Source organism: Leuresthes tenuis, unplaced genomic scaffold (genome assembly GCF_036924035.1).
Source record: "Leuresthes tenuis unplaced genomic scaffold, fLeuTen1.0.hap1 SCAF_19, whole genome shotgun sequence".
NCBI lineage: Eukaryota > Metazoa > Chordata > Actinopteri > Atheriniformes > Atherinopsidae > Leuresthes > Leuresthes tenuis.
In genome coordinates this window covers 32,273,119-32,289,989 of record NW_027325373.1, presented here as the reverse complement: position 1 = coordinate 32,289,989, position 16,871 = coordinate 32,273,119, and the positions used below count along the sequence as shown (strand labels likewise).

The window sequence follows — 16,871 nt, the reverse complement described above, 5'->3', positions numbered from 1 at the left end:
AGAGAGTCCGAACCGTTCCAGCCCGAGTCAATCTGTGCCGTTTCATTTGAGTCTTTTGGAGGCAGAAACATTGAACCATGTTGGCTGCAGAGAATCAGTTCACTCGTCCAAAAGAACACTGACATGTGTGACATTTCTTTCCTGAGCAGCCCTGCCGGGTTTCAGATACCTGATCTCCATGACGTGGGGATTTGTACGGTGCAGAGGTCGTCTGACGACTCGTCTGTGGAGGTTCCTATAAAGTCGAAGTTTAGGCAATTATAGCTGAGTTTGAGGAGCTGCATCAGCAGGCCGTGCTGGGATTCATCGTTCAGGTTCAGGTTCTTCCCCGAAGCCTGAAAACAAGCAGACACACGACATGAACTGCTGGCTCGGGCCCTCAGTGCTGCCCCCTACTGCTCCATCTCTTCATGATGCTCCACCTGAGGGAACCCGACACCCTGGAACGATCCCACTTTACCTCTTTGTTGCAGTGGAACTGTGATCACACCTTTCCAACATGTTCAAGAAACACAGCGATCACACAGAGACTAACTCGTTCAGACTGACGGAACAACTTAACGGTAAAGAGTTTCCTCAGGCTCGTTGCTGGTTCCAGTTCTTCCAGTAAAGCTGGATTTTAAAGTCTCCTGCCTCTAAAGCTAGAAGCTGAACAGTGGCTGTTAGACATCAGACCTTCATTAAAAACTGTATTAGCACATGTTGGACCTTGTTATGAGATGTTAACTCTAATTTATTCCAGAAAGATTTTATTTCCATCTCTTGTGGGTGTAGATTCTCAGTCATTCAGGTCATGTTAATCCTCAGCACTTAAATAAGAGGAACTGGACCTTTTCTTCTTGGTTTTTGAAGATATTTTACCTCTCATCTGAAAAGCTTCTTCACTTCTAAACTACTAGGAAATCACAAACTCTGTTTATCATGTCCCTGAGGCTCCAAGTTCATTTGTGCAGAGTTACATTAAAACTCAGAAAAAAGGGACCAGCACTACGGACCTGCAGTGACAGCTGCTTGTACAATATATTTTCAGAGAGTTTTACAGAATGAACATTCCGGTGGAAACTCTGCTGCTGGCGGGGAGACACGCCAGGTCCGTAGAAACCTCCGAACGTGTCCCGAGTGCGTTCACACTAGTATTTAACACATCTACACCACTGTGATCAGGTCAGCCAGGATGCAGGAGTGAGAGCAGCCCATAAAAAACCCACTGAGGTGAAGGATTTTAGATCTCTGATGGTTCAGACGTTTACAAAGATTTTTAAAGACCCACCAGTGTCCCCTGTTGATGGTAAATTAAACCCAGTTTGCTCACCAGGCTGGACAAGGTCTACAAACACTTGGAAAGATCCTAAATCTCCAGCGAAGCTGTTATTTGCAGATTTTATATGTAAATTGTTATTTAATGACCTGATCAGCAGGTTCTGATACTGTTAAATCTCCCGTTTTAAGGGTGAGGAGTTGGGTCACGGCTCTATTCTGTCTATATCAAAGAATTAAAACTAAAAGACTTAAAGCCTGATTTACATGTGAAAGAAGTTTAAAATGTATAAAACAGCATTTTATTCAGAGTGAACAACAGAGGATTTATCTGACGAGCAGACTCAACTTATTATGAGTAACATTCATCATGATCTCGTAGTTTTTGGTTCGACGGTCTGTCTTTGAAGGTCACACAGAAGTTTCTACATGCCTGTAAAAGTCTCCTCGGTGGATCTTGTCCCTTCTGACAACCCAAAAACCTAATCTCTTAATTAATTTAAAACGGTTTGAGACCGTTTTATGGAAATCTTAATAAATATTTTTATTCCTGAGCTTCTGAAGAAACTACACAGATGAAATAAACATTTTAAAAGGTTAAAAATTCAGCTTTTATTGGAAATTATTGACTTGCTTGTCCAAATCTTTTCAAAAACTATAAAAGCTAATGAGCCTTTAAAAGGTTCTAACAGGTTATCATAAATCACTTTGCTTCAGCACAAAAGCAGAAAATCTTGCTTGTTTATGTGAGGTTTTTCTTCTGTGTTTAACTCACTGAGTTTTGGGCAGCTGTCTGTGGAATTAAAATCAGAATTGACTTAAATATATTAGTGACGGTATTAAATGTCTCATTAGTAAATAAAAGTCCACTGAAATAACTGCTGCATGTATGCGGTGCATTTTTTTACGTGTATGTTTATCTAAATGTTGAAAATTGTCTTTTTTTTTTAATGACTGGGAAGGCTTTCCACACGGCTCTGCTGGAACAAACCTGTTTGAGGAGATTGCAGGACAGAGTGAAGATGTCGAAAAGGGAGGAATCTCTGAATGATGAAGCTATCTTCCTATGTTTGGTCAGGGGGTGCGTCGTGTCGGCCTGAGGAGGAAAAAACAGGGCTGATTTAATGTGGGTTGTTGTTCATTTTGTGGCATTTTGTGTTTGATTAACTTTGATTTGACTGCTAACTTTAACAAAACATCCTCTGAGCAAATGAGCATAAAAAATATTCATCCCAGCAGGCAAATGAGCATAAAACGATTTGCATTTAATGTCATAATGATCTGATATTTAAACACAAACAGAAAAGGAGGTCAACGACGCCTCTATCTGATCAATAATTCTCTGTCTGATTGTACAATAACAGCTGAGAAAACTCCACCAAGCTGATCAGCCAATCACAGCAGCCAAAACTATCTGTGAATTCAATACCTCACCTGCAATGTTGTAAAGAATGAATAAATAGCTAAATAGATAAATCAAAGGCTCCAAATGATCAGTGATTGGTTCCAAAAATCCTGATCAGAGTCCCTCAGAACCTGTGACCCGCTCAGGTGCCTTAAAAAGATCATTTAAATCCACCTTGTTTCTGTTAATGAAGGTAAAAACTTACCTGATTAATCTCATTGGTCAGCTGAGACAGGATGGTGACGCCTATGATGCAGTGCTCCACGCTGTCCTGTAAACACACCACAAACCTAATCAGCACCCTTACTGGTCCTTTAACGACTCCAATGATCCGAACAATGATGCAGTTTCATGAATGAGACACAACAGACACAACATGACCACACACTCCCACCTGGAGGAAGCGTGTCACGTCAGCGATAACATTTCTGAAGACGTAGTCGTCTTTCTGACAGTCGAACCAGCCCAGTTTGGTGATCCTGGCATACAGCTGTATCAAAGCCTGGGTCACAAATGCCGCCAACTTCGGCCGTGTGGCCAGATAATTTAGCACATAGTTCCCTGTAAAGCAGAATGATAACATCATGAGACTCAAACAACACGTTTGAGACACACAGCATCACATAAACCTATGTGTAACCTATGTATAACAGAGGTTAACACAACATTCTGGAGCCAGAGCGGTGACCATGAGAACAAACAAAAACTGGAACTTCCTGGTCAAAAACAGCACAACAATCTACAATAAAACCCCCTGAGAACATTTAGACAAAATGCTGCTTTAAGGCACATTTCATCCAAAAGTACCCAGAACTTAGATGGCCTGGGGCTGTTTTCAGGATGCATTCTACAGAGATCGAGTTGAAGGGCAGATTAGCCGATTAAGTCTTTGGGGTCATTAGACCTGCTTCTTTTCCCAGAAATCAAATGGGAACCAAACATGGTTCTTTCATGGTTCTGCTGGATCAGAAGGCACATCACTTCTAACAGTCTGATCCACCTGGATATTCAGCCAATGAGCAGACATTCAAGGAGCGCTTCAGCTGTATAAACGAATAATCTTTTAATGCTTCATATTTCTGTGGGTTGTGTGTGTTCACAGTGTAACTGCTTAAAACAAAGTAGTTTTGGTACTCAAGTATCGCTCATTCCATCGACTGCTCAAGTAATCGGATGTTCGTTCTCTGCTCGCGTCCTTCTGAGCTAACAAGTTACTGATTCCCATTAAAATGCTAACGTTCCCTTTTGTTTGTTCTGCTCAGTGGACTCTTCTGCTGAGATGCTGTAGCATTGATGTTGTGCTATCGTGCTAAGCTAACTGGCTTTTACAACAGTAATGTCTCTTTTCTTTTCTCTGAAATGCTCCTGGTTGTTTTCTCCGCTTTCCTCCATCAAATCAAGCTGCTACAAACGCAGCACGTTGTGCGACTGTAATAACTGTCCGTGTGAAACGGCGACCACTGAGCAGAACATGTTGGTTGGAGTTAAACGAAGCGGATATTTTTGTTAGAGGAGGAATTGTTGCAAAAGTTTACGAACGGTTCCACTGTTCCTCTTACACAACTATTTAATAGTTTAACTATTGTGGAGATTACTGAGCCAAAAAGGTGGAAAGATACCGGGAACACTGAATCAATCGGAAATGGACCCTGGAAAAGCTTCTTTATAAACAGTTCAGCAGCAATCTACCTTAAAGTAAAAGGTACTCACGAATGTCGATACGTTGCTCGAGGGGTAGAGGGTTGCTGGTCCGAGACACCAGTTTAGATAAACAGGTGGCGGCGAGCAGCTGAGAATATGAAGACTGCAATGAGGGAAAAAAATATAACATCAGTGGAAATATTAGAGACATTTAAGTAGTACTTTATTCAACAGAATAATCTGTCATTTTTTCAGTTTTTAAAAATCTATATTTTAGTCCAACCAGAACTAAACAATGCAAACTGGTGTGTTGAGTTCTTTGAGGAGCATTGAGGACCAATTTCTGTTGATTTCTTCCCATAGAAATGCTCATTAGCTTGGTTGGAGTGAATAAACTCTCTCAAATGAACTCAGTCCATTTAAATTCAATTCATTTGATACAATTTAAGGTCATGACTCAGTCATTCGTTGTCATTCTCATTTCTCAAGTTTCTCATATTTTTACCTTTCAAACATCACTCAGAAATATCTAAAGAAATTGCCCGAATGTCTAAGAAAGCTGATATGTTTGCTACATTGCAAAATGAGTTTACATCGATCAAGCTGTGAGGATAAGTTAGCAAAGCAAGTGCAGAAGATGGTAGAAACTAGATTAAATTTAAGTCGGTGACTCCTGCAGCACGCTAGGTGACAGTAATATAACATCTGAGCTGGTTGATAACCGCCAAGGAAACCCAAAGGAAAAGGGAAAAGTAAATACAAATACGTATCAGTGGCCAAGAAAGCGAAGCGAGCAACGGAAGCTGTGAGGCTCAAACTGAGCTCATGTTATTTTTTCCTCTATGTCAGGGATATGGAAGTGGTTCGGATTCGGTAAAAATGATGAAGAACAGTTTAATGCAACCTTTGCCGTCGTCACCTCAACAGCGACAGCGTCAAACATCATCTGTGGCGTCATTCTTTAGGCTGATATCTGCATTTAAGCCATAAAAATCTCTACAGTTCTGATCAATGACAACTTCAAAACTATGGGACCAATGGGATCTTCTGACTGAGAAGTTTAAAAATATCGAGATAAATAATTACGTTTCCATCAAGTTTATTAATGATTGGTGATAAGAACCCAATTAAAATCAAAATAAAGTTTTAAGTGGTTTTTTTTTCACTTTTTCCTGAAAAATATTTGATGTTCATGAGTCACTTTAGTCCCAGAAACAGCTCCGGTTTCAACTCGACTAAAAGACTTCCCGGCTCAGAGTAACACTCACGCTGCCTCTCTCCAGCAGCAGCTGACATTTGCTGAGACAGTCGGGGCTGTTGGTGAACTCCACCAGAGCTTTCTCTGCCTGGTGCCGGACGGTGGTGTCGGTCGTCTCGTACAGCTGCTTACATAGGATCTCCAGCTGGGCAAGGCCCTAGATAAACACAGAGACATTAACGTCAGACTTATCAGCAGCCGGCAGGCACGTGACGCACAAGAGATCAATACTTTCAGGATTTTACAACAAAACAGGAGAACGGACTTCATGAACAATCATGATGAATAAATATGAAACATGTCAACAGTTCAGCTTCATTCTACACGTCATTCACCAAAACCTGAAGCGGTTTTTGTCTCCAGTTAAAACACCACATAAATATAAACATTTCTTTTGTTCTGAGGAAGAACAGACTGCTGATATCAGGCTGCATGAATGTGGCAGACGGGCAGCAGACAGGCAGCAGAGTGCTGAGTCACGCACAGTCGCAGCGAGATGCCGGTCACTGATAAGCTCAAAATGGAGGTGCGGTCAGGTTAGTGAACACCAGCAGAGGAGGGGGAGGGGGGGTCTGCTCATCACATCCGAGCGGCAGTGCGTTTGCTGCCCACACCTGAGTGTGAGGACACTGCGGCGCGTGGTCGCTCTGCAGAGCTCAGATAAGCGCTCGGCACCAAACCCTGACTGCACGTGACATCTGCTGCGTGACATGAGCACAAACACATTTAACTCGCACTGATAAAGTTCCAAAAAAAAGATTATTTGGGGAGTAACGGTATTTGTCCTGAGCTCTCTACAGGGCACTCGGATCAGTTCGAGTCTTGTGAAATCTAAAAACTGTCGGATTTTAAGCAAAAACAAGGAAAGATGACAACTGAAAACAGCTAATCTCAGACGAAATGAACAGCTCTGCTGACAGCTCAATTCAATGATGAAAAAGCAGCTCTGAAGCCGACTCTGCACTAATAAACACAAGCAGAAACTACAGCAACATCACACGTTTGAAAGTATTCAAACAAGCAGGCGTCTGGACGCGGTTTCCTGGATTCAACAGAATTGCACATCTATCAGAATCTGCGTGGGTCCGGGTTAAGGCACAATAAGGCCATTTTTCTCAGATGAATAACAAAAACAAGCTTTTATGCAACCAATCTGGAGCTGTACAGGTAATCTAATTTTAATCTGGATTTTGACTTCTAACAATTAAACGGACACAATCACCTGATATTTAAAATGCAACACAAAGCAAATCAAACCAGGCGCTCCCTGCTGACCGCCTGAAAGGTCCAACATCAACTGGCCCAACTCGGTTTGAGTCATTCAAACACAAAGAGAAATAAAAATGTAGTTTTTCACTAAAATCCGGGAATAATCATGATCTTAGTATTAATAATCTGTGTGTAGAAGGCAAATATGTAATAAGACAGGCTGCGTGAGTGTTTGTATGAAGGAGAAACACTTGAAGTGTGGACCATGTCTCCTGTTGGGTGTGTTGTTGACATCTGGACGTGAAGGTCGAGCTGAAGGGTGATGTTTCTTTAGGACTTAATTCAACTTTGTGGTTTAGGACACTTTCTTCTTTTCAAAGAAAACATATTTTCTCTTCCTTTCTCTTCTCTTCCTCTGGGCTTCTGTAGTTTAGAAAGCCTCGACATTTCCTTCCCACAGGGAGCCAAACAGCAAAATGTTGGGAAACCCAGTAAAGGTCCAGTTTCTGCTGAGGTTTGGAACTGGTTTGGTTTTCCTGGACCTGGTTTGGACCTGGAACAAACCACGCTCCATTGCAGAGTTGTGGAGAAATGTGGCTCCCTACCAGATGCTAAAGCCCACCACTTGCTACAAAGCAGGTATCGTTAGTGGGATAATTTTCAACGTGTCCGTATGACAGAAGGGGACCCGGTGGGAAAAGATTATGATTCCCATGCATGTTGCTAAAGATATGTTGGACATTAAATACCATGGAAAAGCCGGGTTTATCCACAGGATGAACAATTTGGACCCAGGTATGTGCTACCAAGCAGGAAGTATATACAGGAAGCTGGAAACCTGAACAGGTGATCTCAGAGAGCTGGAGGGGTCATTTTACTCTGCTACAACAGACCTTTGGTCCAGGTGAAAAAACTAAACCATCTGCAGAGAGTGCAGTCCAAATAAGATCTACAGCCGCTCATCCAGGAGCCAGTTCTTAAGTCGGTTTTATTAAACAGAAGAAGAAGAAAACCACAAAGCTTCCAGCTGAGGTTCAAACAGTAAAAAAAAATAATAATAAAATGTAGAAAATATTCAAAAAGGTTGCAAAATAGATCAGCTGATGGAGAGAAAGTTAGTACAAATCTTCCATTTGAGCTTATTTTAAAAAGCTGAAGCACAGTTGGCTGGTGAAATCTGGGCCTGTTCAGGAGTATGTGCACGCTCAGGAGTACGTGCACGCTCTGTGAACACGACATGATGCTTTGTGGCAGGTTTAAAGGTCCGAAGCAGGAGGATGGAGCTGGTCTGATCAGGACATTTACAGTGTGTGCCAGCTCAGATACTTCTGGGCTTCCAATATTAAATCAAACACTTCTTCTCTGGTTTTCTCTCACAGCAGGCGGATGTTTTCTTATTTATAGTTTTTAAATGTGACCTAAACACAGTTTTATCAGGGAGGAGATTGCAGACTCTACGTGAGGATGCAGGTCAGTGGTTATTCATCTGGATGTTGAGCAGCTGTTTCCAGCAGCTGGACTTATGTTAGCTACAGTTATTTAATTAAAAGCTGAATGTCTCCACGTGTTAATATATCAACACATACATGTAGCTGATAAATAAAGTCCTACATACTATTATTATTTTGCCATGTGATGAAGGAAAACTCTTTAAATGGTCTCAGAGGCACCGAAGTTTGAAGCTGGTGACAACAAACAGCCTCTTAACGCTCTGGGGTCCATGGTATAATTGCTCGTTTTTAAAGCCTTTTATCTTGCCTTGTTTGGTGTCTCTTCTCTCAGCACAACCTCACATGTGACTTTAGTTATTTTGACACTGTATTAACTCTTTGGACCTAAATATCCCACAAAAAACATCAAATTTGAGCAGGAAAAAGTTAGATTTTTTTTGCTGTGTGTGTTACAACAGCCACCTGAACCCGACATGATCCAAAGCAACCGTTACAGGACAATTCAACCACGACTGACTTCTCTTTCTCTTCAGTTTCTTCTCCTTCTATCCACATCAGAACAGGCTACTGCTCTGTGGATCAATAAGCTCTTTTATTTTTTAGCGGAAACATTTTTTGTTATGTTCAATCCTCACATCAGAACGACTCTTTTCTACCTTCTCGTCCAAATTCGATCACTTGTAGCCTGAAAATATATCGATGAGCATAGGTTGAAGCGGAGGCTTCAGAGCGGCTCATAGAGCAGGAAGATGTGTTTAATATTTGTTTTTTTACAGAAAAATCCCTTCACACAGACAGATGGAACTCCACTCTGTCACCTCAGTCATCATTTGGGATCATTTACTTGTTCTTTAAATCACCTGTTTCCTCAGTCCCAGCGCCATAAAGCTCCATGATTCCATCTGAAGCTGACAGTACATCGTTGCAGATATAAACGGCACTGTTTTTAAATTTAGTCACAAAGAACATAATGTTTACATCCTGTTCCCATCTGGCAGTTGTTTGGAGAAAGATTAAAAGTGAGAATCATTCCTAAACTTGGAAAACTTGAGGTGTTTTTGAGCGTCTGAACACCCACAGAGAGCCGGACTTCATTCATCAGAACTTAACTGTGAATTGTTCTGTATGGAGGCTTCAACCGGCTGCTGAGTCACAGGAGATGGTTTTACTGTTTCTTTGGAAGTTCAGTCACTGGATTACAACTCACAAGCATCAGTTTACAGATGGACGGCCTCAGGAGAGACAACCTTCAATTTCCAGATGCAGACTTTGCTGACTCGAATTAAAGTATCCAGAACAGTGGAACGAGTTAGGTTTCCTAAAGACAACGTCGCCTTTTAGAAGGATCCAGCAGACCACCTGAGCAAATGAAGAGGTCCAGATGAACTGAGCCGGCAACATTATTGAAGGTGGAACTTATGTTGTACACAATGTACCAGAAAACTCAATAAAACCAGTGCGTCCAGATGTGTGACCAAGCATCTGCTCACTAAGGGTTCTCCGATCGATCACATTGGGGTCGTTATTGGCTGATACTCATCATAAATAATTTGACAGGTGGTCACTAAAACAAAAGATCAAATAATTTTTTCCTAATCATAAGAAAGCTGCAAGTAGCACTGAAACGATTAACCGAGTAACTCAAATACAAAACAATCCTCGATGTAAATTATTTGCTTCGATGCTTCGTTTAACTCCCACCAACATGCTCACAGCGGCCGCTCTGTTTCACACGGACAGTTATCACTGTCGCACAACGTGCATACGTGTTGCGTTTGTAGCAGCTTGATTTGATGGCGGAAACAACGAGGAGCAAAAACAGAGGAAAATTGTCCGCAAAAATAGCCCAAAGCACCGCTGCGATATCAGGTGCTGCGGCCGGATTACGCACAAATGCATCTCGGCAGCCCACAACATTGGCAGCTTTTGCAAAATCGACTAAATTTTGGTAGCGAAAGATGGGCCCAGTGTACAACAGCTGTTGCAAGATATCTGGCGAAGGAGTCAGTCCCATTTCAGACAGTTGAGAAAGTTTAAAAAAAAAAATGCTGGCTACACTGGATGCGCAATATGAGCCGCCTGGCAGGAAATATTTCTCAAACGGCTTTGACATGTTGCTGCATGAGAAACATTTTTAAGTACACAATAAAGCGCAGGTTCTGGAGATTTTTCTTTTACATCTTATGGCATTAAATTAATTCAAGATCTCCTTAAAGATCGCCATTAAAAAAAAAAAAAAAAAAGATCACGATCCTCCCTTCGATCGCCGAGACGATCCGATCGAAAATCACTCCATCTCCACTATTGTAAAAGCTAGTTAGCGTAGCACAATGGCACAAAGTCAATAGTACAGCATCTCAGCAGAAAACAGCCATATCGAGTCCACTGAGCGGAACTAATACAAAGGAACATTTCATGTTAGCATTTTAATGGAAATCAGTCGGCTTTTAGCTGATAAGGACGCTAGTAGAGAACAGAAGGAAGCTGAGGCAATTTGTGTTTATTGTGTTGGACAAATGGTGGCTAATTTCTGTCACCATCAGAGCAGCTTCAGTCTGTAAGCTGTTAATGTGAACTAATATTCTGAGTCACATCATAGTCCAACCAGAATAAAACATCTGCATCTGTAAAATCAGAGACTGCGGGTTAAGGTGTCGTGCTGTTATTTCACCCTCCGTTTCTGAGTCACTGTGTTGTCTGATAACAGACAATAAAACAGGAAATAAGAGGCTTTATTAGGATTTCAGCTGCGTTAAAATACAGTTTATGAAAGCAGAGACAGTAGGAGAGAAGCTAACAGATGTTAACACAGCTGGAAGTTAGCTAGAAAGCTAATAGCTGCTGCTCTATAGTCCCGTTATCAAGTGTTCGGTCATCTTACTTTTAAAAAGTAATTAGTTACAGTTACAAATGACTTCTCCCAAAAAGTAATTGAGTTAGTAACTCAGTTACCTCACTGTAAGAGTAATTGGTTACACAGCAAAGTAACTGATGTTATTTTTCATGTTCTATACACTATTCTGTAATTTAATTACATCTTTAACGATGATCATGTTTAAGGATGTTTATATTAACTGATTGAAGAATAAAAACCCTATTCACAGTATTTTAGAACATTTGGTATTTATTTGAACTCAATAGATTGCAGCCTGCCATATGACATCCATAAAAATAAAAATATAAAAAATAAATATTGAAAATAAAATTCAAGTGCAAAATTAAGAAACACGTGTAAACTTGGGTAAAACAAAAACAAAGGAAAATCTGGCCATTAAGTAGTGCAAATCTCTGTAACTGTACTTTAGACTTACTGCACAATAAACAGAACACGATATTGATATATTTTGGCTTGGGGTTGGGTTAGCAGCAGCAGCAGCAGGTGTCATGTTAGCATGTGTGGATGCGAGGTGCTTCATAAGATTAGAGTTGCTTGAGGCAGACGTGGATAAAGTCTTTTCTCCTGGGCATAGCTGCATGTTACAGAACCATTTTTGCCTTTACTTTTATTGCCGGTACTTCTAATGTGAGGACGCTACCTTTGAACTTCCCTGGCTTGTCGCTATTTTTTTATGTTTGGCAGTCAGAGCGTGCAATGAGACAGTGTGAGCAGGTCATGATCCGCCCACCCAGCCAATCATCATCGCATTTACAACGGTGTCATCATCCCCACCCCTGCTCTCTCCAGGCAGCTGATGTGTTGCCAAAACCTGACACCTTGCGCTTCATTCAGCCAAATTGGAGTAACGCACCACTTCACATTCTCAGTAATGGCAACGGTGTTGCAACGAAAAGTAATTCATTAGATTACTCGTTACTGAAAAAAAATAATGCCGGTAGTAACGCCATTATAACCAATATCAATATCAGGAGGAGGAATGTTTGGAGAGAAATACATTTTTTTTTCACCCAGAAATAACTGCGACTAAAAGCTGGTTCATGAAGAATTTCTCATCTTATTAAACAACAGAACCTAATCAATCGTTTGCTGCATCCTGTTAGAGGCCAACAAGAGCACTCAGAATTTGGAGTTGAGTAACTTATCTATCTAAGGCTTCATGTGAAGGTAAAAAAACACAGATTTTAATCATGTAAATAAAAGTTCAGTAACTTCACCGAAGATGACTCAATTATGAAGTTAAATAAACGTTTCCAAACGGGCGTTAATCCGTCTAAAACAAAGGACGCGCACACATGGAGATTATGTCCTGCCAACAAAACCTCCGACTGGTGACAGATGTTCAACGTAAAGCTATTAGCACATGGCTAATCACCACATGGATATAGACAGCATTACTAAAGCCATTTCTCAACCTCGAGAGATACATTTATGCAATTATTACAATAAAGAGATGAAGAGACACATCCATCTTCATAAAGAAACTAAACGTTAACTGACCGATTTAGTTTAAAAATGTCTCGCTTTAGTCAACAAACAACGAATAAAGGGCAGTAAGAAGAGAAAATACTGACAGTCATGCCTGGAACAGTGAAGCTGCGGGTTTGAATACAGCTGTGATCACATCAGTAATCTATATTTGTCATCTCTGTCACACCCAACAAAGCAGCAGCTGTAACTGGTTGTCTTAATCCAGTCAGAAGCTTGTGAGCTGGATACTGCGTAAAATCTAAAAATACATCAGGATGTAACCTATAGTATTTCAACTTTTACATTTATTAACTTTAGGGCAACTTAGCCTGATTATTTCAGTTATTCTACTAATGTTTCCATTCATATAATGTCAGAAAACTGCAGAAAGGTTTCTTCCTGTCCGGTGTGATGGCTTTAAAGGTCTAAAACCCCCCAAAACAATTCAAGTTAACGCAACGAAAAGCGAAAAATTACATCTACAAAAATATTAAAGTTAGAAGAACGAGGGAAAAACATATTCAAAAAACTATTTTTCTATTCACATTTAATCCTCTTCTTGAATGAATTGTTCTGTTTTTATGAGCAAATATATCTGTGCAGCGGGTTTTTCTACATGAACCTCGACAATAACATCATTAAAGGTGCGTAGAAGAAGAGGACGGTTCAAAGAGCAGCAAAGAAAGAAGAAGAGGGCGCCAGATGATGGCGTGTGATTTCAGGATCGATCGAGGCAGAGAACAAGAACAAACACCCGTGTAAATGAAGATAAAAAGACTTTAAAGAAGATAAAGTTGCAGATTTTCTTCTCAAACGAACACAGAAGCAGTTTGTTTTTATGTGGCAGGTGGATGGATTTAAAGATGGCTGACATCTCCAACTGGACCACCAGATGTCAGTAGTTGTTAAAAACTTTAGGGAAACAATGTTTTGAACTCTCAATTTTGCCCTTAAAAGTTTTTACTGAGTTTATGCAATAATAAAAGTGAAAAAGTTTCCGTCTGGCAAACACAAAATTAATAAACTGTGACAACACAAACCATGTGACATACTTTGGACTGCTGCTGCCTTTAAACAGAAAAAAAGACAACTGGAGACATCAGCGTGGCCTTGGTGATGTTCCAATGGAGGAAAAATGGGATTTCTTACAATCAGCTGACAGTTTGAGGACTAAACCAATCCATCAACTGACTGGATAATAAAATATCTGTTGGGTGAAGCCTCAGATTATTATGTCTCTTATTGCGTGGTCACTTGTTGAAAATTCAACACAGCTTGAAGAAAGTGGAAATGTACTTAAAAAATGTGTGGTTTTGATTGAGCAGTGTAACTTTCAGCTGAATCTTACCTTTTTCATGAAACAGATCTACTTATTATGCCATTTTCATCTAAGCTGATTAAACGCTTTCCTATCACCAGCATCAGTGTGTTTACGCTCACTGATCTGAGAGCTACAGTGTATTCACAACCGGTCCAGTGAGTACCACCACGGGGATGGAATTACACCGTGTCCCGGACAGAAGACTGTAAAATCCATCAGTCTGGTCTCTGTTTGTCTCTGAGTTGTTGCCGTCAGTTTCAGAGCCTCCGTTAGAGTCTGTGAACAAGTTTCTGTAAAGAGAAACTGAGCAGCGTTCTCTCTGTGAGCTGAACTCGGCTGTCATGCTCCAAAGGCAAAAATCTGCTACAAATGTGCAGTCATTGGATCCAGGACTGAATGCCGATTAAACACTTTCTCAAGAGCCAGCTATTAGCAGATGAGAGTTGTTTAATAACATCTGGAAAAGGGACTTTATTTTCTATATTATTCTCGAACATCTACAGTGTGAAAGCAGACCAGTTTTTGCTATTTAAGTCGTGAGAATGTGATTTTCTTTAAGATCATAAACTGAACACAACTCAATTGTAGGAGACTATACGTATAAATGTCTTATTTGCACTTTTCTGACATTTATTGGCTAAACAACTGCTTACTAACTAAATAATTTGCTTTTAATTTTGACTGAACAGTTACAGCCATCCTTCAGGATGGAAAATGATTAGTAATCAAATCTGTAAACAATCTAATAAATGTTTAAATTACATTTTAGGTAAACAGATTGAGCATATGTTGGTCTTATTTTCTGTTTTTTAATCACCATAAACTGAATAACTTTTTAAAAGTGGACACAGCAGTCATGCGACCTTCATTTTACAGACAGATGCCATTAAATTAAATGACTTATTGAAGAGTTTATTTCCCATCTGGATCACATCCTCTCTTGGAGCGCATCATTCGGGATAAGAACAAGTCCAACTTGTCAGATTTTAGACACATGAAGGAGTCTCTCTGAGGATGCTGCAATGACTTCCATGATTCTGTCCCTTATGCCATAATTGTATAACATGCAGGGGAAAAGCCTGGAAACGGTCATCAAACCTCTATGGAGAATCTCCATAAACAAATCTATGCAACACCACCACTGGAAGAGTCTGGAGGAGCACTGTCACCTGAGTTTTTATAAATGTTTCAAATCTTACAGGGCTCAGCTCCTCCTCCACTATGTCACTTTCTTAACTTTTGCTCAGAGGTATCCATAAAATGAACAAGAACATCTTCAACTACAGACTGATCCATAACTTTATCCACCATACAGCTTTTGGAGCATCAGCTTCCTCTGCCTGATGATACTAAGAGCTGGACTGAAACCACTAAATATCTATTGATTTTATGTCTGTTTTCATTTGAATAACATGTCTGTGAATGTGTGTGATGTTGTGATATTTTACTGCTATAACTTTTTAAATGAAACCTGTCAAGGGACAGCAGATTTAAATTAGCTTAAAGCTAACTCTGGTACAATGTATCAAATAGTAGCATTTATGTTGAATATTGGTCTCTTTTCATATACAGTTATATATCACCGAGGCAAATGTTGGGCTGGATCCCAGAGAAAGTCAGATGCAGCTCCTGCATGTTACACAGCCTCTTTATATGTAATCTCTGCTGTGTTTGGCTGCTGTTTCAGTTTAAAAAGACAAGGCTGTCAATCTTATCAGTTAACTTCTAGCTCTCACATTAAAAACCCAGGATGGCAAAGCAGCAGCATCATGGTGCTCTGAATCCCACACAGCAAGGTCTCTCTCAGGACATCATGGAGGACCAGCCGGGAAACAGAAAGTTAAACCCTGTTCTGCCTGAATTCCCGCACATGTGTCCGGGTCTAACCATGGAGCAGTGGAGCTAGCTTCAGGAAGGCTAGCTGAACCGAGCATGGCTACGTACATCAACTACAAAGGTGCAAACCCTCCTAGTTATCGTCAATCCGGTGCTCCCTGTATCCACAAGCCGTGGGCACGGAGCCAATTTCTCCGACCAACAGTTAAACAGACCGAGTCATGTTTTCAAACGGGCTCGGGCGGGAGAAGTTGACGTCTGGGCTGGGGCTAGCGTTAGCCTAGCACGCATCAGAGCTCAGCTAATGGTAACTGAAAACAGAAAACAAATATTTACACATCCAGGTACATAAAGCACCTCAGTAAGAATCCGGCTCCCGGCTCCTGGGGGTCATAAATGCCCCTAATATGGACCATACTGGCGCCAAATGACAGTACAACAGTGCGTGTTAGCTTGACAGCTACCAGTCCGCCGCCAGCTATGTATGTTGTAATGTTTACTTTACAAAAACATGCAGAGAAAACATGCCGTTAACCCGCGGCGATGAGCCTCCAACCGACATGGACACTGGAATCACACAGGTTGAAACCCGCGATGCGCCCCGGTGTTTGTTGTCGTCCCCCCCCTTGCAGCTAGCTCAAGCTAACGCAGTGACAGCAGGCCACGAGTCAACACAGGCGGCCTCATCCTTTCTTTTACCGCCGACAGCCCGCTAACCACCACCTGCTGCACCCAGCGGCCGCACACCACCTCCCTGCCGACAACACCGCACCCGGATCTGCGTTCAGCCTCATCCATGCGCTCCTGGACGAACTGTCGGTAACAAAAACATGAAACCTCCGCTTACCTGCACATGATCCGCCATTTTTCTCCATTTCATGCACCTCTCACTCCCCCGCTTATGGGTATGGAAGGAGACAACAGCGCCCCTGCTGGAAGCGGCTGGGAACACTCCTCACTCATGCCAGCGAGTGGACTCACAACAACACAAATACACTAAATTAACTAACTAAACGCGTGTTATACAGAATATAACAATATTAATCCTTATAAGATACATACATTATAATTTAACCAACACAAAGTAAACCAACAAAACACCACAACATCACAACTGAACTCAAATA

General features: G+C 41.1%; 1 protein-coding gene across 1 annotated transcript in view; it reads right to left on the bottom strand.

Annotated features, from left to right (window-relative positions):
- xpo7 (exportin 7) overlaps window positions 1-16,662 on the bottom strand; it is a 32,751-nt gene extending 16,089 nt beyond the window's left edge. The window contains exons 1-7 of the mRNA XM_072372357.1: window positions 16,592-16,662; window positions 5,572-5,718; window positions 4,373-4,466; window positions 3,057-3,223; window positions 2,868-2,933; window positions 2,249-2,353; window positions 170-335 (exon numbers count right to left, since the gene is read on the bottom strand). Coding sequence (XP_072228458.1) covers window positions 170-335; window positions 2,249-2,353; window positions 2,868-2,933; window positions 3,057-3,223; window positions 4,373-4,466; window positions 5,572-5,718; window positions 16,592-16,624 — 778 coding nt within the window. The 5' untranslated portion in view covers window positions 16,625-16,662. The remainder of the gene's footprint in view (window positions 1-169; window positions 336-2,248; window positions 2,354-2,867; window positions 2,934-3,056; window positions 3,224-4,372; window positions 4,467-5,571; window positions 5,719-16,591) is intronic.
- Window positions 16,663-16,871: the final 209 nt, after the last annotated feature.